Source organism: Lissotriton helveticus, chromosome 5_1, assembly GCF_964261635.1.
Source record: "Lissotriton helveticus chromosome 5_1, aLisHel1.1, whole genome shotgun sequence".
Taxonomy (NCBI): Eukaryota; Metazoa; Chordata; class Amphibia; order Caudata; family Salamandridae; genus Lissotriton; species Lissotriton helveticus.
In genome coordinates, this window is record NC_136065.1 from 25,684,654 (window position 1) to 25,706,706 (window position 22,053).

General features: G+C 49.8%; 1 protein-coding gene across 12 annotated transcripts in view; it reads left to right on the plus strand.

Moving 5' to 3' along the window:
• SYNGAP1 (synaptic Ras GTPase activating protein 1) overlaps positions 1-7,390 on the plus strand; it is a 758,031-nt gene extending 750,641 nt beyond the window's left edge. For all 12 annotated transcript variants that reach the window (XM_078641656.1, XM_078641652.1, XM_078641655.1 and 9 more), the window contains one exon: positions 1,437-7,390. In XM_078641656.1, coding sequence (XP_078497782.1) covers positions 1,437-1,479 — 43 coding nt within the window. In that variant the 3' untranslated portion in view covers positions 1,480-7,390. The remainder of the gene's footprint in view (positions 1-1,436) is intronic.
• Positions 7,391-22,053: the final 14,663 nt, after the last annotated feature.

Here is a 22,053-nt window from a genome sequence, read left to right on the forward strand (position 1 = left end):
CGCAGTGGGTGGGTTTAGAGTCAAGGCCACAGGTAATGAGAGATCGCAGTGGGTGGGTTTAGAGTCAAGGCCACAGTTAATGAGAGATCGCAGTGGGTGGGTTTAGAGTCAAGGCCACAGGTAATGAAAGATCGCAGTGGGTGGGTTTAGAGTCAAGGCCACAGGTAATGAGAGATCACAGTAGGTGGGTATAGACTCAAGGCACACAGGTAATGAGAGATCACAGTGGGTGAACTTAGATTAAAGGTACAGATGTAAGCATAAGTCACATTGCATGGGCTACAGTCAAGGCCCACAGGTTAGGAGAATCCACATTGTGTGGGCTCATGTCAAGACCCACAGGTCCTAGTGAATGGGTTTAGAGTCAAGGTCCACAGGTAAGGCAAGATCACATTGGGTGGGTTAGAGTGACTTCCCAGAGGTAAGGAGAAGTCACATCTTATAGTCCATAGCCAAGGCTCACAGCTAAGGAAGATCTCACTGGGAGGGCCAGAGCCAAAGACAGGAGTTAAGAGTAGTCATTGCGTCAGAGCTAGAATCAAGGATTCCGGAGGTGGAAACGTGCTGCAGTCGTGAGTCAGTGTTGGGGTCCAGGGATCACAGCAAAGGATTGATTCAAGAGGTGATCATTGATGTGAGAGGTACAGCGATGACATGTGTTGGAAGGCCCCAATGTTAAGGTTAGCCTTAGGGCAAAGGGGAGATTACAGTGTTAGGACTGGAGACAGGCATAAGGTGAGGGCGTTCCCAGAGTAGATTCGAATCGCATGTGATTGTCCAGAACAATGTCAGAGGTCAGGATACAGGTACACATGAGATGGTCGATGGTGAAATGGGTCTACGTAGTACAGATAGGTTTGCAAGTAAAGGATGCAGTCAAGAATGACAGGCAGGAGTAAGTCTAATGTCAAAATATACAGGTAAAGGAGTGTCATGGATAGGATTGTGATGGTCACATGTAAAGAGAGGTCAGAGTGGCAAGCTTTAAAGGGTGTGGGGGGTCTCTGTCAGGGTTTTGGCGAATGGTGGTAGGTGAAGGCAGCGCAAAGTGGAGGGGTTACAGGTGAAGTGAGGTCACTGTGTTGGGGTTGGGTTCAAGGATCAGTGATAAGGTGAGATACAGTATTGGCTTGGGCAAGGAGAAGATAATCCAGAGCACAAGGGTATGGGGTGAAAGGTCATTTTGTATACATGTGTGAAAGTTGGCATGCTGGAGTGGATTCATTGTGATGGGATAGGTTAGTGTCGTAGACACAAAAGGATGAAGTCACGGGGGGGGAGGGTTTACCTATGGTGGGCTAGGCACATGATGTATACGATTGGGGTGCAAGAGTAGTTGGGATGTTGTGCATCGTAAAAGTTTGCTGTTGGTCTCTGACATCTGCGATGCAGCTCTAACATAGGTAAATAAGGAGTGTGTGCTGGTTTCTTTGCAGGAGAGGCAGCTTTCCTCCTTGGGTGCAGCAAACCCGCGTCTGACGAACTCAATGACGCAGCCATGGAACGGGATGATGCCGGGCCATCCGCCTCTGCCGCCTCGACTCCAAATCACCGAAAATGGAGAGTTTCGCAGCAGAACTGACCACCACTAGCCCTCAGGGTGGGGCGCGTGCTCAGAACAATGTTGCGGGGCGTGGGGCAGGCCTTCCTCCAGGCACTGAAGCAGAACACGGCTGCCTCCTGACTGGAGAGACAGAGACTGCACAGCGAGCAGCAGCAGCAGACGACCTCAGGTGGCCGAAACAAGGAGGAGACACACAAGGGGCCACAGGCCTGACACTGTGGGGTACTGGGTGCCTGAGAAGCTGAGAGCCATCTTCTTGGGGTGGGAGCAGATGGTGCCAGGGAGACAAAGTGCTGGGTGTGTCCACTTTCTCACCCACCTTTTCCGCAGGCCAGGAGCAGTCACTGGTGCCTCATTTACCTTTTTTTCCTCTCCCAGATGAGAGGCAGCTGCCTGAACAGCAGAGCCATGGGTGCCTCATGTCTTTTTCCTCCTCTCCCAAGTAGAGTCATGGGCTTGTTAGCTTTCCTACTCTCCTCCCTCTCAGAAGTACAAGTAGTGAAGCAACACTGTCTTGAGTATCTAATTTTCCCCTTCCTCCAAGGACAAGGACTGATATTAAAGAAGTAGACAATTGTCAGGCCGATTTTCCTCCCAAATAAAAGTACAGACCATCTGCCAAGATACGCCATGGAGGTCTTGAATGAGACAAAGTAATGTCAGTTTAGCATAGATTTTCAAAACGAAGTTCCTTATTACTAGCACGATGCGCCAAAGCTGGAGAAAAACTGAAATGCTGGGCTTTTCAGCATTTTTTATTCAGAATTTCTTTATTTTTCTTGGTGAGTGCTCTCTATTTCAATTATGGTTCTGTAGTTAGGTGTCAATATGGCAGACAATTTGCGCTAAGCTACATGTTGCATTGTTTTGAAAAAGTGGGATGTCTCCAAATTAGTTCTAAGAGGGCCCAAAAAGAACATTAACTTTAAGTCTTCAATGGTCTGCCCAGTAAGCTTTGACAGGATGCAGAGACATGCTCTTCTGTAGAGGGTTGTGCCCTTCTTTCAAGTCCTTTGACATTTGCAGTTTCATGCCATTCCGAAAAATCCTGTCTCCTTCCATAGAGTACTGTGCGTTTGCATAGTGTTGTGCCCTTCTTCAGTTCTCGCCCATTCTGCAGAGTCCAGTGCCCTTCCATAGAGTCCCGTACTGTTTTGTAGAGTGTTGTGGTCGCCTTCAGTTCTGCGCGCTTTTGCAGACTGCTGAGCCCTTTTTTAACTGCCTCTTTTTAGCAGTTTTGTGTCTGTGTCCCCCACTCAAAAACACTGGGTTCATACCCTGACAATTGATGCCTACTCCCATCAATGACCTGACAAGGTACCACCCGTCTTAAAATATTTTGCAAAGTCCATCATCCTTCTCACAGGGGACGGGCACATGCTGCAGAGGCCTGCCTAATTACCATAACACCACAGCAATCAATGGGCAGGCCATCTCCACTTCCAAGACCAGTAGTGTCTTGGGGCCCTCACTCAAGCATCTCCCACTGCCAGCTCCTTTCTGTGCTATATTAACAACTGATTTAGAGTTTGGCGGACTGGCTTTCTCTGTCACCAACATGACGGATATCCCGTCCGCCGAACTACGAGTCCATTATATCCTACGGCACTTGCAATATGGCAGACGGGATATCTGTCACGTTTGTGACGGAGTAATCCAGCCGCCAAACTCTGAACCAGGCTAGGGCTCGTCTTTCCAGTACAGGTTATTTAGCTTAGTGCAAACAGGTTTCGGTTAAAGGCGGGGAGAAAATATTCACCAGGGCCAGAGTTGGGACTGTTCTCTGCCCCTCTACCCCAGTCATGCTTCCATAACCCTGACACGTCAAAATATTAACAGACATGATCGTTTACAGGGAAACTGGGTGGATTCAGTTTTTGCCTCAAATCCCCATACAAACACACCTGCCACCCTTTGTGGCAAGCACACACTCAAACACAAGTAAAAACATAACTACATCCCCACTAAAGCCAAACCCTCAGCACCAATACAAGCACACCTCCACCACCCCGCCGAACTAACACTCAGAAACACCTAGTGCTTAATGTGTACCAGGTCCATTCTGAAGAGCCCACTGCAGCTTGCACCAACTTGCCAACACTGCCAATGACAATACCAATACAACTACTAATCATCACAATCCTACAAGTGTGACATTTTTTTACTATTCCAGGCCCTCAAAGCTACAAGAATGGCTTGGGTGGAAGCTATTTGTTAATATAGATTGAATTAATAAACAACTGTTGTTCTGCTCATCTCTAAATTAAAATGATACAATCAGCGCCACCATGTGGCAGACTGTCAGATGTGCCTGTGTTGACAAATAAGTGCAGGTGCTGAGCACCGGAAACCACCGGTCCAAATTAAGCACTGGACACACCTCTAGCCTTCTCTACAGGAAACCTATGGCAAACCTATGTCTGTTGTTTGTATAAAACAAAGCACACACCTGCCAGCTGCACTGCTGAACAAACTCCACTATGTGCTCAAACACACCTCTGCCACTTAAAAAAGACAGCACCATCTGTTCCCAACACAGCCACGCTAACCTCAAATACCTTCGCCTCTCCGCTACAAGTACATACGTCTACCACGTTTACAACCCTTTTAGTATTCAATAAACTCCTCTCCCATTTTAATTCTCTCGCCAGCGCCTCCTACTTGTTTCCTTTATGTCTCAGCCTACTCGTTGGACTTTTCTCTCCTCACTACTTATGTTTCAATGCTTGGTGGCACACCTCCTGCCATTCCCTTGGCTCCCTCTTTTTCCTCCATATTTATTTTCTTAGGCCTGTCTCGTCTCCTGTATCTTAAATTGAACTTTTTCCATCTTTCACCTCTACCTCTCCTCATTTACCTTTCTCTTTCCCTCACCTCTAGATCTCCTCGTTTTCATTTCTCTATCTCTCGCTTCTACCTCTCCTCATTTACCTTTCTCCATCTTCTTCTTTGCCTCTCCTCGTTTAACTTTCTCCATCCCTCTCCTCGTTTGCCTTTTTCTGCCTCTCCTCCTTTGTTGTGCTATCCTTCTGCCTCTGCTCATTTATCTTTCACCATCCCTCTTCTGCCTCTCCTCATTCATGTCTCCAAACCTCTCCTCTTCCCCTTTCTCCATCCCTCTCCTCTTCCCCTTTCTCCAGCCCTCTTCTCTGCCACTCCTCGTTTACCTTTCTCCATCCAGCTTCTGTCTCATTTCACCTTTTTCCTTACCTTTCCACTCTTACCGCTCTCTGCTCCTCTTGTTTACCTTCCCTCTTAGCCTCTGCATCTCATGCTTATCTTTCGTTATCCCTTTCCTCTCCTGTGACTCTCCAGGTTACATTTCTCTCACCTTCTCCTCTGCCTCTCACGTTTATTTCTATTCCACCATTCTCTGCATTTTCTGTTTTCCTTTCTCCCACCTTCCTCGCTGCCTTTTCTTTCTAGGTTTCTCCAACCCCACCATGTCTGCCACCCCTCTCTCTGCCTCTTCTGTTCATCATTTACCTCTACCTTCCTCTGGGCCTCTGATCTCTGCTCCCCTCCTGAACACACACCTCTGGGTACCTCTGTCCTCTGGGGTGTTTGTTCCTTCAGAATAACCAGCTCAAGCTGCATGCACATGGCTGGGAAGGCAGTGGAGGGCCCTGGCCAGTGTGAGAAGAATGAGGACTCCTTTAGAGGTTGTAGTAATGAAGCAACGTCCAACCGCTGCATACCCTGCCCTGGGTGGCATGGAGGGCACAAACATGGACAAAAAACACAGAACTAGCCCCTGAGAGCAAACTCCCAGGGCATCAGGGACATTCATTATTTGTATTTCAGAAAGAACACTTACTGTTTCTTGGGTGTTTATTTCTGAAACACAAAAAATAACTGTTGGTTGTGTAACGGAACAACGCAGGGAAATACTTTGCATGCCTTTATAATGCATTTTTTACATCGCATTTTATTAGAACAAATGCAGGCCATTACTACGCATTGGTTATTTATATATATACAAATTTAATTTGTGGGGAGAGTCTGCCCCCAGACCTCCCCAACCTAATTTAAATGTGTGATAAAGGCATGCGTTGTAAAGGCATATACGTGGTAAAAAGTTGCATGGTAAAGGCACAACATGGTAAAAAACTTGTTGTAAAGGCTGTTTCCCCCACCTGTTCCGCCATAATGAGGTGGCAGTTTGGGCAGAAGTGGTCCTGCCATGTTGACAGGGGCACTCTGTGCGAAAACTCCGCTCAGGGTGGTAGGTATATTAGTGTTACTGGCGGCCTACGGAGCACAGTCCTGCACTGCGTTCGCACCCGTACAGCTGACCCACCAACCAGCCCCATATTTTCAATTATTAGATGATATTTTATAACCAAAAAATTACATGCAACACAAGCACATTGGCAGAAAAGCAGTACTCATAAGAAAGTCAGCCCATGACATTAGGCGGCGAGAGGCAGGGCCTGAAGCTCGGAGATGGTGGTTTTATGAATCGAGGACTTTGTATTTGAAGAACAAATGCATTCAAATTAGACAAGTTCTGGTTAGAACTTACCTTCCTCCACCTCGCACATCCCATGTACCTCAAGCTGCAGAGAACCAAGGTTTAGAGGAAAAGGCATCTCTCTGCAGGGACATAGAATCTTCAACTCCCCATTCATCCCATCCCAGTTAACTGCCCTGCCAGGACACATCATGGCTGTCAGAAGGTGTTTCTCCCAGCCAGCCCAACCTCAGACCCTCAATATACCTGCTGACTTTCTGGGCAAAAAATTCTCACAAAGCTGCATGGTTCTGCACATGGTGCTATCGGGCTACTGGAATTATATGACAGGAGAGGATTAAATTATGCGGCAGAGTTTACTAACTTATGTGGCAAGAAAAGGCAAAAAATGTGGCACAGTGCCACACATTTTGTGATAGTATTAACTTATTATTTGGTCATTTTTTACACGTTAACAATATCTGATCAAACATTTTGCCATATTAGTACTAGTGTGACACGCAAATACAGCGATAAGCGACACAATCGAAAACACTGCCGACACAGAATTGCATCATTCCAGTAGCCCTGTCTATAATATAAGTAACCTACTAGGAGGAAGCAAGTGGGGTAGGGGGAGGGGTGCCCCTTGTGGACTGGCCTACTTCGAGGTGCTGGAGAGGTAGCCACTATGTCTCTTGCACACCTGCTCCTGCCCCAGCTCACAGCCGGAGGTGGCGGTATCGCTTCCTCTGACCCCAAGCCTGCCCCAAACCGAGAGAGGGAGGGGGCACTGTCGGGGGGTGTCTGCTGCCTCCACCAGCCCCCCCGACGCCAGGGCTGTGCTGGTTCTACCTGCCTGATGAATGTTATAAGCAAGTGATTGTTTCGGTAGTTTTGACGTTCTGTGTATATATATATATTTAAGATGAAAAGAAGTCCTGAGACAGGCTATGAATTGCAGTTCTCCCCACTTGTTTTTTCTCTCTTTTTCTCCCTTGACCCCTCCCCTGACCCCAAAAATGCCCATACTTTGGTATTTCCCAGGCCCTCTTACGTTGGCAGTTTGTTTTCCTTTATGGAGCTCTAATGCGTGGTTTCTCGAGACGTGAGGGTGGCTGCCAGTGGGCTGGCGCTTGTAATTATTAAGGATTTGTACTGTAAATAGTGACTGGCTCTGTACATACCTGTGCCTGGCGCTGTGCTTCGGCTGGCGCCAGGCGCGACCCCGAGGGGATGTCTGTGCGTGTGTCTCTTCCGCTCTCTCTTTCTCTCAGATTCGTTGGTTTACTTTCACATATTTTCTTTCTTTCTGGGGTGTGTGGTGAAAAGAATAATGTTTAATAAATAAAAAGAGATTGTTACATTTTAAACCTTCTGGTCTAGTGTCTGCTGAGGTGCTACTGTTGCGCCGCCTCCTCATGGTTGTCATCACTAGTAGGCCTCTTGGCTACTTCTGTTGTGTTTTTGTGCCAGGCACGTGAGCCCATGGCATGTCAAACAATGTGTTTTATGTCTGTCTGTCTGTCTGTCTGGTGGGGTGGGGTGTGTGTCGCTCTGCTATGCACGCCCTTGTGGTCCAGGACACATGGACTACAGGTGTTTGCCTGCATGATATTCCAGCTCCTGCTGTCTGTGGCAGTCCTGTGTCTCTATGGTGTCTCACAGTACAAGCTCTCCTATCTCTGCAGGTGTCGCCCGCTGCCAAGGAGGTCCTGTGTGTCCATTTCCCCCAGTGCCACAATGTTTCTTATGCAGCCAGGGCCAGGCTGGTCTTATGGTGTGTTAATGAATGTATGAAGCACTCTAAAACCTGTACATGTGTCCCAGTCCTGGGATAAAAAGACTGCCAGCGGAAAGGCTTTTGAGGGTAAAGCCAGGTTTTTAGAGCTTTCCTGAAGCGCATTAGATTATGAAGCTTACGAAGAGAGACTGGGAGAGCGTTCCTCAACCTGGCAGCTCTAAGAGAAAAAGAGCTGCCTCCCAGCATAGGGACACTAATAAAAGAGCATCGATGAAGTGTAAGTCGCGAGAGGGCAGAGGGTGTATGAACGTATGTTGAAGATCGCTAGGGATAGTATTAGAGAAGACTCGTTGCACACAACAAAGAGATGTAAAGCAACCAATGCAATGAATCCAGAGCTAGGAAAGCAGAAGAATAATGGGGCAAACTAAGGGCCAGTTTGGATGCACTGTTTGTATGCTCATGAGTCCACAAGAAAGCCCAGCAGGAGAACACAAAAAAGAGAATTACAATCGAGTGGACAACTCAACATGATCCCCTGGACCACCATCAGCCGCACAGATGGAGGAAGAACCTGCAGCGGAGAAGAGGTAGCAGAAGATGACTATCCTGCTTACTAAGGTTAAAAACAGGGTCTCCAGGTGCCCCGCTACCCCATGCCAGCTTGACCGACATCTTCATCTCCTCAAAGCTGGGAGTTTACATATCAGAATGATGGGTAAAATACTATTGTTCCACAAAAATATCCTATCCAGAATATCAGGTACGGAAATATTGCGACCGTTAGTACAGATTTACTGTTCTTAACTCTTCATATACATACCGTAAAGATACATACATTGTCAAGGTACATATACATGTTGTGTTTGCTCCTCTTGTGTAGCCATGGTTTCTAACACTGCTTGCCTATTTTGTGCGTTCCTAGTGTCTGCCAGCACACATAGCATCATTTTAGAGCTGACAAGTGGGAGGTTTGAAAGTAATACAAATAGGAGAATTTATTTTCTCCATTGACTTAGACTGAAGCAGAGGCAAACCTGAATCTGAGCATTGGCATGCATGGTGTCAGACAATCAGCATTCCATTTTTGGAAGTTTAATAACATGGCACAAACAAAAACAGAGTTCTGAACTCTTTTTCTTTGTATGCTCTATGTGAAAGGCCTGATTTAGATCTCGATGGATGGGTTACTTCATCACAACGGTGACTGATATGCCGTCCACCAAAATATAAATCCCATTATATCCTATACGATTTATATTTCGGCAGACAGGATATCTCTCACCAGTGTGATGGAGTAACTTGTCTGACGAGGTCTACATTAGGCCCTAAATTTTAAGGCCTGTCACACCCTTTAATCTCCCACTCTAAGAAATAACGGCAAAGGGTTCTGGCTCGGGATATATATTTCCGAGCTCAAGCTGCCTTGTTTCCAGGAGATCGTGATTCGGCAAACTGAATCGGATTTCTGCATGCCGGAAACGTGAGGCGGGACACTAGCCTTGAAATTGGTAGTCTCCTGCCTGAATCGGTTGGCATGTATGCGCCAGGGCCAAGCTGGGCGAGAGTTGCCATGGTGCTGTACCCACCCCACCTTTCTGACGTGTGGATTCCTCACCTTGTGAATATCCCCCTGCGTCAGCAACATTCGGAAATTCGTTTTGTAGCTTACCGCCGACGTGGACCCGGACGTCATAGAGGCACGGCATCGCTCGCGACTCCGCTGACGTCACCGACGCCTATATTAGGCCCACGCTGGCGTGATGACATCAGTTCCCTTTTTTCCGCGTCGTCGATGCTAACGGTTTTCTGGGATCGTCTGTAGCCTTTGCTGTAACTTTGTTACTTGCTATTCTTTCTAGTCTCTTTGTCTTCTCTCCTTCGACATGACCTCGAAGAAGACCGGGTTTAAAGCCTGCGGAGAATGTAACCAGATAATGTCCATCACAGATCCACATGAATGCTGTTTGTGGTGTCTGAGCTCCGACCACGACGTCGAAGAATGCCAATCCTGCAGGAAGATGACACCAAAGGCCCTCCGGGAAAGAGAGGCAAAACTTCTTGTTGCCAAGTTTAAAGAAGGAAAAGAGAAGAAGAAATCAAGATCGCGGACTCGACGCTCGAAGTCAAGGTCTCGATCGAGGTCGCGATCGGATTCGTCTTCGGCCCATGCTTCAAGATCTTCAAAAAAGAAGCATAAAAAGAGAACCCATGAATCCCGACATTGATCAAGGAAGGAGTCGGGTTCCAAGCCGAAGTCGCAGGTGAAACTGGTCGAGAAGGTGATAGTATCTTCGGCTTCGGATGAACAGGATGCCGAAGTTGAGGCGTCGCATGCGAATTCACCGAGTTCGCCGAAGCAGAAAGCCGTTCCATCTCCGGACCCATCCCATCCTTCAGGTCGGGAGGATGAAGGTAAGGAGGAGGAGGTTGGAGAGGGAGAGGCTCAGATGCCCGAAGGTCGTACGACTCCGGGTCACCAGCCCGAAGAGGAGGTCGACGTCGTTTCGACTCCACGCCCTCAAGAGCAGCCTGGGGGTTCATACCCTGCCTTCCCGGCTCCAGGTCAGGATCCTACGCATTTCCTGAATGCGATGTTCGGAATTTATTCAAGGGCTATGTACCCCTCTGGGGCTCCTACTGGTCCTATGGGTCCGTTGGCATATGGTCTGGGTGTTCCTCAATCCTATGCACATGCGCCCTTTATGCCGGCTCCAACGCCGCATTGGCATTTTCCGACTCCGGCGAGGCCTTCGACTCCGAAGCCACCCTGAGCGACGTCGTGGATCTCTTCCTCGTCCGACGTCAGGTTCCAAGCCGGCTCCGGCTCCGTCGGAGTCGATTGCGGATCCGACGGCTTCGAGTGTGAAGCAAAGATCAAGGCATGAAGCCCAGAGGTTGATGGAGGAAGAAAGATATCGAGAGGAGAATCTAGAGGAAGGCGAACTACAAGAGTCGGAGGATCCTTTTGAGGACCTGACTGTAGCTAGTGGCCTAGAACTGTCACCTGAATGGGACCTTGTTTCGGTTTCTGATGAGCCTTCAAGGGACGTGACACCTTATCATGTAGTGATAAAGAAGGCTGCAAATGTATTGAACATTGCTCTACCAACTGCAGAATTTAAATCTAATCTGCTCACAGAGGTCCTTCACTCTCCCTCATCAGTAACTGAACCGTTGCTACCTTTTAATGATGCCTTAAAGGATCCAATTTTGGAGATTTGAAAAAATCCTGTATCAGCTCCTGCTGTATCTAGGGCTGTAGCTAGGAGGCATAGAGCAGCTCCTGAAGACCCGGAATTTTTAACCTCTCATCCTCTGCCGGAGAGTTTGGTGGTGCAGGCTGCCTGTTCCAAAAGATCTACAGGTGCATTTCCGCAGGTCCCAGCAGAAAAGGAGTCGAGAAAACAGGATCAGGCTGCTAAGAAAGTTTTCTCCTCTGCCAGTATGGCTTTGAAGTCCACAAACGCAACCTGCTTGATGGGGCGTTATATCCACGCTCTTATGGACACTGTGAAACAGTTGGTACCCAAGATACCTGAGGAGGATAGAAAAGACTTCCAAGAGGTAATCTCTGATACTCAAGCTGCAGCAAGGCAGGTTATTCAGAGTGGATTGGATACAGCGGATTCTGTGGCGAGGGTCATGGGTTCTTCCATAGCAACAAGAAGAGGTGCGTGGCTGATGTCTAGTGAGTTTTCCACAGATGTCCAGGCGGCATTAATGGATCTTCCATTTGACGGGTCTGGATTGTTTGGAAATAAAGCAGACACTGCTTTGGAACGCTTTAAAGACAGCAGGGCGACAGCAAAGTCGTTGGGTCTCCAATCCAGGGGCACTTTTGGAAGACGTTCAAGAGGATTTAGCAGATCTTCTTTTCGATCCTATAAGTCAACCCAGCAGCAGCCACAGCAGCAGCAAAACACATTATATAGATCTTATACAGGCAATCAAAGGGCCAGAGCTCGGGCCGTAACGCTTCCTCCTCTTCCTCCTCTTCCCCATCCCAGCCCCCAACCACCGCAGCAAAGCAGCCCTAGATCCGCCATTCCGGATCATGTGGGCCCAGTGGGGGGCCGGCTTACCCATTTTCTACAAGATTGGGAATTGATAACATCGGATCTTTGGGTTCTCAATCTTGTAAAGAATGGGTATGCTCTTCCCTTTCGGGAATTTCCCCCAAATTACCCTCCTTGCCGTGGTTATTGTTCGGAGGACCACCTGCTTCTCCTGCAGGAAGAAGTCCTGGCACTGTTTCGAAAAGGTGCGATAGAGGTAGTTCCAGAGCAGGAAAGGGGTCAGGGGTGCTACTCCCGTTATTTCCTGATCCCCAAGAAGGATGGCAGGCTTCGGCCAATTCTGGATCTCAGGATCTTGAACCTTTACCTGAAACAGGAAAAGTTCAAGATGCTCACTCTTGCACAGGTTCTTCAAGCGCTGCTGGAAGAAGACTGGATGGTGTCGATCGACTTGCAGGATGCGTATTTTCATATTCCCATCTTGAAGTCGCACAGAAAGTATCTCCGTTTTACGGTTGGGTCGCAACACTACCAGTTTGCGGTCCTTCCGTTTGGTCTTACTACTGCGCTTCGAGTCTTCACCAAGGTGATGGCAGTGGTGGCAGCTCATCTCAGGAGGTCGGGGATACCTGTATTCCTGTATCTGGGCGACTGGCTGATCAAAGCGGAGTCGCCGGAGATAGTGCTCCATCATTTGCAGGAAACAACTCACTTGTTACACAGGTTGGGTTTTTCGATAAATATACCCAAGTCTCACCTGGTGCCCTCCCAGCGCAACCTGTTCATAGGTGCTGTACTGGACACAACTGTATGTCATGCATTCCCTCCACCTCAAAGGATTCGCAACATACAGGAAATGATTCCTTTATTCTACAATGGAGCTGTTGTTCCAGTCCTGAAGGTCCTTCGCCTGCTCGGTCTGATGGCTTCTTGCATTCTATTGGTCAACCATGCACGCTGGCACATGAGGGCACTCCAGTGGTGCCTCCGCAGGCAGTGGTATCAGCACAATGGAGATCTCAGGGAGTCAGTGAGGATCTCCAGAGAAACTGCAGCGGATCTGTCTTTGTGCAGTGTGGAGGGCAATCTGTCACAAGGAAAGCCTTTTCAACTTCCTCCATCGGTGGCCACAGTGATAACGGATGCATCCACTCTAGGGTGGGGTGCTCATCTGGGGGACCTGGAGGTCAAGGTTCTTTGGTCTCCAGAGGATGGTTACTTCATATCAACCTTCTGGAATTACGGGCGATACGTTTGGCGCTCAAGGCCTTCCTCCCTTCCCTTCGTGGTCAGTCGGTTCAGGTCCTGATGGACAACACGACCGCGATGTGGTACATCAACAAGCAGGGAGGAGTGGGGTTGCAGTGTCTCTGCAGAGAGGCTCTGCGTCTCTGGTCCTGGGTTCAGGACCATCAGATTTGTCTGATGGCAAATCATCTTGCCGGTGTTCAGAATGTTCGTGCATACAGTCTCAGTCGGCAGTTCTCAGCCAACCACGAGTGGAGGCTTCACCTGGAGGTTGTTCACGACATCTTTCAGATGTGGGGGACTCCTCGGGTGGACCTGTTCGCCACTCACGAGAATGCTCACTGCCCGTTATTCTGCAGTCTCCAGTATCCGATGCAAGGAGCCTTGGGGGACGCGTTTCAGTTGAGTTAGAACTCGCAACTCCTTTACGCGTTTCCTCCCATACCTTTGATTCCTCGGGTTCTGAGGAAGATTCGCCAAGACCGGGCCCAAGTCATATTGATCGCCCCGGATTGGCCAAGAAGGGTGTGGTACTCAGACCTTCTCCACCTCTCCTCTCACCCGCCGCTCCGTCTCCCTCACAGGGCAGATCTCCTCTCCCAGATGGAGGGGCAGGTTCTACACCCCCACCTCCAGACCTTACACCTTCATGCCTGGAGATTGAACGGGGCAACCTGAGTTCTTTTTCTCTCCCGCCTGATGTGGTGGATGTCATCTTGTCAGCCAGGCGTGACTCCACTAAGTCAATATATTCTTATAGGTGGTCAAAATTTGTCACTTGGTGTGGGGAGAAATCTATAGACCCTTTAAGAGCCCATTTGTCTGATGTTCTCCAGTTTGCTCTTTCTCTGGCGCATCAGGGGCTTGCTGTTGCCACAGTTAAGGGCTATCTTTCTGCGCTGTCGGCATTTCTCTGTTTGCCTGACCAGCCATCTCTTTTTAAATCTCCTGTGGTTTTAAGGCTTTTGAAGGGCCTCACGAATAAGTTCCCTCCTATTCCTTTTATTGTACCTCTGTAGGCCTTAAATCTTGTTTTGACCTTTCTGATGGGTGCTCCTTTTGAGCCTCTTCACAAATGTCCTATGAGGCTTTTGACTCTTAAGACAGTTTTCCTCGTTGCAATAACCTCAGCAAGGAGGGTAAGTGAGCTTCAAGCTCTTAGTTCCAAGTCCCCTTTCTTGTCCATTCATGCTGATCGAATGGTTCTTAGGACCAGGGCTGCTTTTCTGCCTAAGGTGGTGACTCCTTTTTACCTTGGTCAATCTGTTACCCTCCCTACCTTTTATCCTCCCCCACACCCTTCCAAGGAGAAGGAGAGATTACACCATCTGGACCCCAAGAGGGCGGTGTCCTTTTACCTGGACAGAACTAAAGACTGTCGGTTGGATGACCAGCTCTTCATTGGCTTTGCTGGCTGCAAGAGAGGAAGAACGGTCCATAAAAGAACTTTATCAAGATGGATCGTCCTCTGTATAAAGATCTGCTACTCTTTGGCCGGTAAGGAACCTCCAGAGGGTATAAGGTCTCATTCTACAAGAGCTAAGTCGTCAACCTCTGCATTGGCTAGAGGTGTTCCTGTAGAGAATATTTGTGGGGCGGCAACTTGGTCTTCCCTCCACACTTTCGCGAAGCATTACTGCTTGGATTCCGAGGTGAGGAGGGACGGCCACTTTGCGCGCTCTGTCCTCCAGGATTTCCTGGTCTAGAAGAGTGGACACCCTCCTCCGGGAGTGGGGACTGCTGTGGGACTCTATTCACAAGGTGAGGAATCCACACGACAGATGTATCTATCAGAAGAACAAGTTACTTACCTTCGGTAACGCTTTTTCTGGTAGATACAATATCTGCCTGTGGATCCCTCACTGACCCACCCGCCTCCCAGTTGTCCACTCTTCTATGCCAGTGTTTCTATTATGTATTTATTTTATTGTCAAATGTTTTATTGCATTTGTTTCACACTGTGTTTGTTACCTTGATATTTGTATTGCGTATACTGTGTATATGTCATACTGTCATTGGTCCGCCCGTGTGCCTCGAAGGCACTGAAAAAAGGGCAGAACTGATGTCATCACGCCGGCGTGGGCCTAATGTAGGCGTCGGTGACATCAGCGGAGTCGCGAGCGATGCCGTGCCTCTATGACGTCCGGGTCCACGTCGGCGCAAAGCTACAAAAAGAATTTCCGAATGTTGCTGACGCAGGGGGATATTCACAAGGTGAGGAATCCACAGGCAGATATTGTATCTACCAGAAAAAGCGTTACCGAAGGTAAGTAACTTGTTCTGCGGGCCTAATGTGGCCATGTAGTCTCACCCTACGGATTCAGCCATCGCCATTGTACACGCTGTGGTACGACGTCTATTACAGGTTGTACACCAGGAACCGTTTGCTGGGAAACTACACAGCTCTGGCACCTCTAATATCGAGAATCGATTGCCGTGATTCCAAATATCTCTGGCGCCGTGATCATCAGACGCTTTTAAAGTATCTCGGACGCTCTCCAAGTAACCTGGACAGCGTACCACAAAAAATTATTTGTACTATCGTACTTGGCACCCTTGAATGCTGCTTTGCATGATCATGCTTGACTTTATAAGGAATAATTCGAGTATGTTTCAAGGCAAGATGGTTTGTTAATAATAACAGAGCTGAATAAAAACGCTATACTCATCTGAATGATAGATTACAGATAGTAAGGTCACAACAAAACAGTAAATCCTATGCTGCGCCATTTTTAATCAACGTACTCTGAGAAAATATTTCAAGAAGAAACATATGAAAATCAATCACGGAAATATGCTGATGTTGTCCTGATGAACGATTCAGAAAAGGGGGTGGTGATGAACAGAGTGTCTGAATTAAGCAGACCACTCTTACCCAGTCCAAAGATCAGGGCTTGATCCATCACCGTTATTTATCTCACTGCCCCATCCCAGCTCAGAACCTGGCTATATGCAAATTAGTCTGTCCCTGGCCCAGTGCATCATGGGAACAGGGCAGACCAAACTACCAAGCCAATTCTTCACCAGAAAGGAGACAAGCTACCGGGGACCGGTTTCTGGCATTTCAGCCTCTTCGGCCCGGCTTGCTTGAATCCTGATGGAGCAGTGAGAAAGGGACTCATGTCTGAGTATACCCTGCCACACCTATAGTGGCCAAAAACGATTCAGAAAAGGGGGTGGTGATGAACAGAGTGTCTGAATTAAGCAGACCACTCTTACCCAGTCCAAAGATCAGGGCTTGATCCATCACCGTTATTTATCTCACTGCCCCATCCCAGCTCAGAACCTGGCTATATGCAAATTAGTCTGTCCCTGGCCCAGTGCATCATGGGAACAGGGCAGACCAAACTACCAAGCCAATTCTTCACCAGAAAGGAGACAAGCTACCGGGGACCGGTTTCTGGCATTTCAGCCTCTTCGGCCCGGCTTGCTTGAATCCTGATGGAGCAGTGAGAAAGGGACTCATGTCTGAGTATACCCTGCCACACCTATAGTGGCCAAAAACGATTCAGAAAAGGGGGTGGTGATGAACAGAGTGTCTGAATTAAGCAGACCACTCTTACCCAGTCCAAAGATCAGGGCTTGATCCATCACCGTTATTTATCTCACTGCCCCATCCCAGCTCAGAACCTGGCTATATGCAAATTAGTCTGTCCCTGGCCCAGTGCATCATGGGAACAGGGCAGACCAAACTACCAAGCCAATTCTTCACCAGAAAGGAGACAAGCTACCGGGGACCGGTTTCTGGCATTTCAGCCTCTTCGGCCCGGCTTGCTTGAATCCTGATGGAGCAGTGAGAAAGGGACTCATGTCTGAGTATACCCTGCCACACCTATAGTGGACAAAAACAATTCAGAAAAGGGGGTGGTGATGAACAGAGTGTCTGAATTAAGCAGACCACTCTTACCCAGTCCAAAGATCAGGGCTTGATCCATCACCGTTATTTATCTCACTGCCCCATCCCAGCTCAGAACCTGGCTATATGCAAATTAGTCTGTCCCTGGCCCAGTGCATCATGGGAACAGGGCAGACCAAACTACCAAGCCAATTCTTCACCAGAAAGGAGACAAGCTACCGGGGACCGGTTTCTGGCATTTCAGCCTCTTCGGCCCGGCTTGCTTGAATCCTGATGGAGCAGTGAGAAAGGGACTCATGTCTGAGTATACCCTGCCACACCTATAGTGGCCAAAAACGATTCAGAAAAGGGGGTGGTGATGAACAGAGTGTCTGAATTAAGCAGACCACTCTTACCCAGTCCAAAGATCAGGGCTTGATCCATCACCGTTATTTATCTCACTGCCCCATCCCAGCTCAGAACCTGGCTATATGCAAATTAGTCTGTCCCTGGCCCAGTGCATCATGGGAACAGGGCAGACCAAACTACCAAGCCAATTCTTCACCAGAAAGGAGACAAGCTACCGGGGACCGGTTTCTGGCATTTCAGCCTCTTCGGCCCGGCTTGCTTGAATCCTGATGGAGCAGTGAGAAAGGGACTCATGTCTGAGTATACCCTGCCACACCTATAGTGGCCAAAAACGATTCAGAAAAGGGGGTGGTGATGAACAGAGTGTCTGAATTAAGCAGACCACTCTTACCCAGTCCAAAGATCAGGGCTTGATCCATCGCCGTTATTTATCTCACTGCCCCATCCCAGCTCAGAACCTGGCTATATGCAAATTAGTCTGTCCCTGGCCCAGTGCATCATGGGAACAGGGCAGACCAAACTACCAATCCAATTCTTCACCAGAAAGGAGACAAGCTACCGGGGACCGGTTTCTGGCATTTCAGCCTCTTTGGCCCGGCTTGCTTGAATCCTGATGGAGCAGTGAGAAAGGGACTCATGTCTGAGTATACCCTGCCACACCTATAGTGGCCAAAAACGATTCAGAAAAGGGGGTGGTGATGAACAGAGTGTCTGAATTAAGCAGACCACTCTTACCCAGTCCAAAGATCAGGGCTTGATCCATCACCGTTATTTATCTCACTGCCCCATCCCAGCTCAGAACCTGGCTATATGCAAATTAGTCTGTCCCTGGCCCAGTGCATCATGGGAACAGGGCAGACCAAACTACCAAGCCAATTCTTCACCAGAAAGGAGACAAGCTACCGGGGACCGGTTTCTGGCATTTCAGCCTCTTCGGCCCGGCTTGCTTGAATCCTGATGGAGCAGTGAGAAAGGGACTCATGTCTGAGTATACCCTGCCACACCTATAGTGGCCAAAAACGATTCAGAAAAGGGGGTGGTGATGAACAGAGTGTCTGAATTAAGCAGACCACTCTTACCCAGTCCAAAGATCAGGGCTTGATCCATCGCCGTTATTTATCTCACTGCCCCATCCCAGCTCAGAACCTGGCTATATGCAAATTAGTCTGTCCCTGGCCCAGTGCATCATGGGAACAGGGCAGACCAAACTACCAATCCAATTCTTCACCAGAAAGGAGACAAGCTACCGGGGACCGGTTTCTGGCATTTCAGCCTCTTTGGCCCGGCTTGCTTGAATCCTGATGGAGCAGTGAGAAAGGGACTCATGTCTGAGTATACCCTGCCACACCTATAGTGGCCAAAAACGATTCAGAAAAGGGGGTGGTGATGAACAGAGTGTCTGAATTAAGCAGACCACTCTTACCCAGTCCAAAGATCAGGGCTTGATCCATCACCGTTATTTATCTCACTGCCCCATCCCAGCTCAGAACCTGGCTATATGCAAATTAGTCTGTCCCTGGCCCAGTGCATCATGGGAACAGGGCAGACCAAACTACCAAGCCAATTCTTCACCAGAAAGGAGACAAGCTACCGGGGACCGGTTTCTGGCATTTCAGCCTCTTCGGCCCGGCTTGCTTGAATCCTGATGGAGCAGTGAGAAAGGGACTCATGTCTGAGTATACCCTGCCACACCTATAGTGGCCAAAAACGATTCAGAAAAGGGGGTGGTGATTGTTGGAAATGGGATCCCCGGCTGGCCAGGGCTTTCGCCAAAGTCAGTCAGAGACCACCACACCCAAGTCAGGGCAAGGGAGTTACACGCCAAGATAACCCCTACTCACCCTCTAGGTAACGTGGCGCGAGCAGCAAGGCTAAACTTGGAGGCGATGTAAGTTAAGTATTTGCGCACGCACCCCAGCAACAACAACCAAAGGCCCACCACAAAGGAAACTCCACACAAGGTTATATAAAAATAGCCTTTGTATTATAATAAATATACATCAGATAAAACACACATCTTGTTACACTGTGCCAACAGGCACGGGCGGAATTTACAAGGGATATTGCACAGGACAGGGCCACTTGGACCACTGTCAGGGGTATCAGCACTTTTAGAAATAATACATTCAGAAATAGCACTTTAGAAAGTAAAATCAGTGTAGCACACAATATAAACATAGAGCACTCAACCAGTAATAACTGGTAACAGGACCTCACTAGCACCACCTGTACTAGGGAGAAAAACAACCACCTACATGTCACACTACCTGTAGGGGTGTAAAGACAAAACACATGATGCATTAACATTCAGAGGTGTAGCAATAACATTGCGCAAAACTTAGATCAGTCACCACCTGTGACAGTCCCTGTGTCCCAATGTCAGGGGCCTAAACGTAGCAGTTGCCCACAAAGTGCTGAGCAACTGGTGCAGGGAAAGTTAGGGCAACGTTGGAGCCTCTCTGGGCTCAAGAACCACCACTGTGGCACTGCGGAGCCTCACTGGACTCTCAAAGCGAATGACCCTCTCAGAGCCTCTCTGGCTCGTAACAAGAATGGGCAATGAGCCTCTCTGGGCTCACAAAGCAATCTGCCACCTCGAGCCTCTCAGGGCTCACAAAACGAAAATGGGCACCAGAGCCTCTCTGGGCTCCACAACAACAATGGCCGCCGTTGGAGTCCCCCTCCTGGGGACTCTAAGCACAATTAGGGCACCTGGAGCCTCTCTGGCTCTCAAACACGACTGTGCACTCGAGCCTCTCTGGGCTCGCAGAATGAAGGAAATGGCACCCCCAGAGCCTCGCAGGCTCGTAAATTAGCTGTGGGCGGGAGCCTCTCTGGGCTTGCAACATAAGCAAATGCCCTGAGCCTCTCTGGGCTCGTCACGGCGGTGGGCGTTGGTGGAGCCCCTCACGGGGGACTCAGAGCAGGGGCAACAGCCCCAAGAGCCTCAACCGGCTCTACACACGAAATGCTCTCTTGAAGCCCTCGTGGCTTCACTTCGCACTTTAGCGCTATCTCGCGCTACCAGAAAGGGAGGGGGGGGCGGACACCGACAATGTGTCCCGGCGCCCCTCCCTCCAGCACTGCCACACTCACCGGCTTTAGCGCTGGGTCCCAGACGAGTCTGGGGCTCCTCTTTTCGCCGCCTCTCCTCTCGTCCCGGGGCTCCCCTCTCCACTCGGGGAGCCTCGGGGACCCGGCCGGCAGCTTCTCTGCTGCGAGGGGCGGGACTTCCGGGTTGCCTGTCTCGGGCCGCGCTGCAATTGGTCAGCCGGCCCAGTGCTTCCGGGTCGCCGCGGGCAGCGCGGCGGCTCGCTTCTTAGGCAGGCAGGCGGGCTCCCAGGATCCGAGGAGTGGGCTCCCTCGTGAATCCAATAAATCACGGGCACAACAAAGCGGCAATGAGCGGGGTGGCACCCGCGCCGCCAAAGCAAATATAAAGCGAGGTAGGCACTCGCTAGGCACCGCAATTTCGGGCTGATGCCGGGTGGGCACCGGCTGGCTCTCAAAGCGCTAGCAGCGCTAGCCTCTAAGAAAAGGCGCTCCCAAGCGCCACCGGGCCACATGCAGCGCTCTCAAGCGCTAGGCAAGGGATTCCAGCGCTCCCCAGCGCTGAAAGGCAGAGAGCAGCGCTCTCAGTGCTGTAGGCACAGCACCAGCTCCAGCAGGGGCTGGAGGCAGGCAGGGGGGGGCAAGGCTGGGCCAGAGCCAGCACACTGGGTCTCCAGGCAGGGAGACACCCCAAGTGGCGGTCCTCCCGGCCCCAGCAGCAGCAACAGCCCCCTCTGGCAGGATCCAAAAGCAGAACATTTTCTAAGGGGACACAGCCCCTTCTTATAGTAACAAATCCTTTGTTTCAAGGTGCAGGGTGGGGGGAAAACCAGTTTCAGCTGGCTCTGGAGCACTCTTGATGGCCCAACCACCCATTTCTTTCACTGGGGAGGCTAGGGTCGTTAGACACACCACAGGGGGGCGGAGCCAGCATTGTGTGGGGAAAACCCAGCCCATCCAGGACACAGGTACACTCCTCCCACACATCACTCATGCTAATCTCCCACTCACCACCGGGCAGACCCATCCAGACTTCCTGGAGCCTGGCATGCCAGCCAGCTCCAGCCAATCACGCTCCAGCACCCTCACAGCACACGCACACATATCTCAATGTCCAGAAGTAGCACGTCCCTTCTAGACACATACATGCCGCAGACACCATCTCGCAGCATTCACTCTCACGAGTTTACACATACTAAACTCGAGCCTGCACTCCCCACGCATCAGGAACTACCAGGGACACACACCTTCCCCATGCATTCCTATGGGAGGGCAGGCCAGCCATGCTACACGCACGCACTTTCACTCTGGGACCCAGGGAAAAGTGCGCAGAGACCCAAAAATCACTGACACAGGGTCACACATAAGGCAAAAAGTTCAGGGGTGAACCAGCCCTGCGGGCCAAGTCCAACATAACCCCCTTCCAGCCAAAACGCAGGGCAGAACAATCACCACCGTGATGGACTTCCCTGCTTGGGGCGATAGAACACGGACGCAGGCCCGCCACTGCCGGGACATCCTCCTGTTCTATGCCATGGTGGAACCCCTATGGTTCCTTCTAAAGCTACTGTAAGGACCAACTGGGCTACCCCACTGGTACTCCTCAGCTGTCCGCGGCCAGGACCAGGCCCTAGGCCACCCAGGTGCCACTGGTTCCTGCCTACTCATGAAGTGGGGGGTAGTAACCCCAGGCCCATAGTAGCCATTCTCCACTCCTCCTGTCTGCAAGACAGGGCTAGACTGCCACTGGTTCTCCAGCCTAGGGTCTAC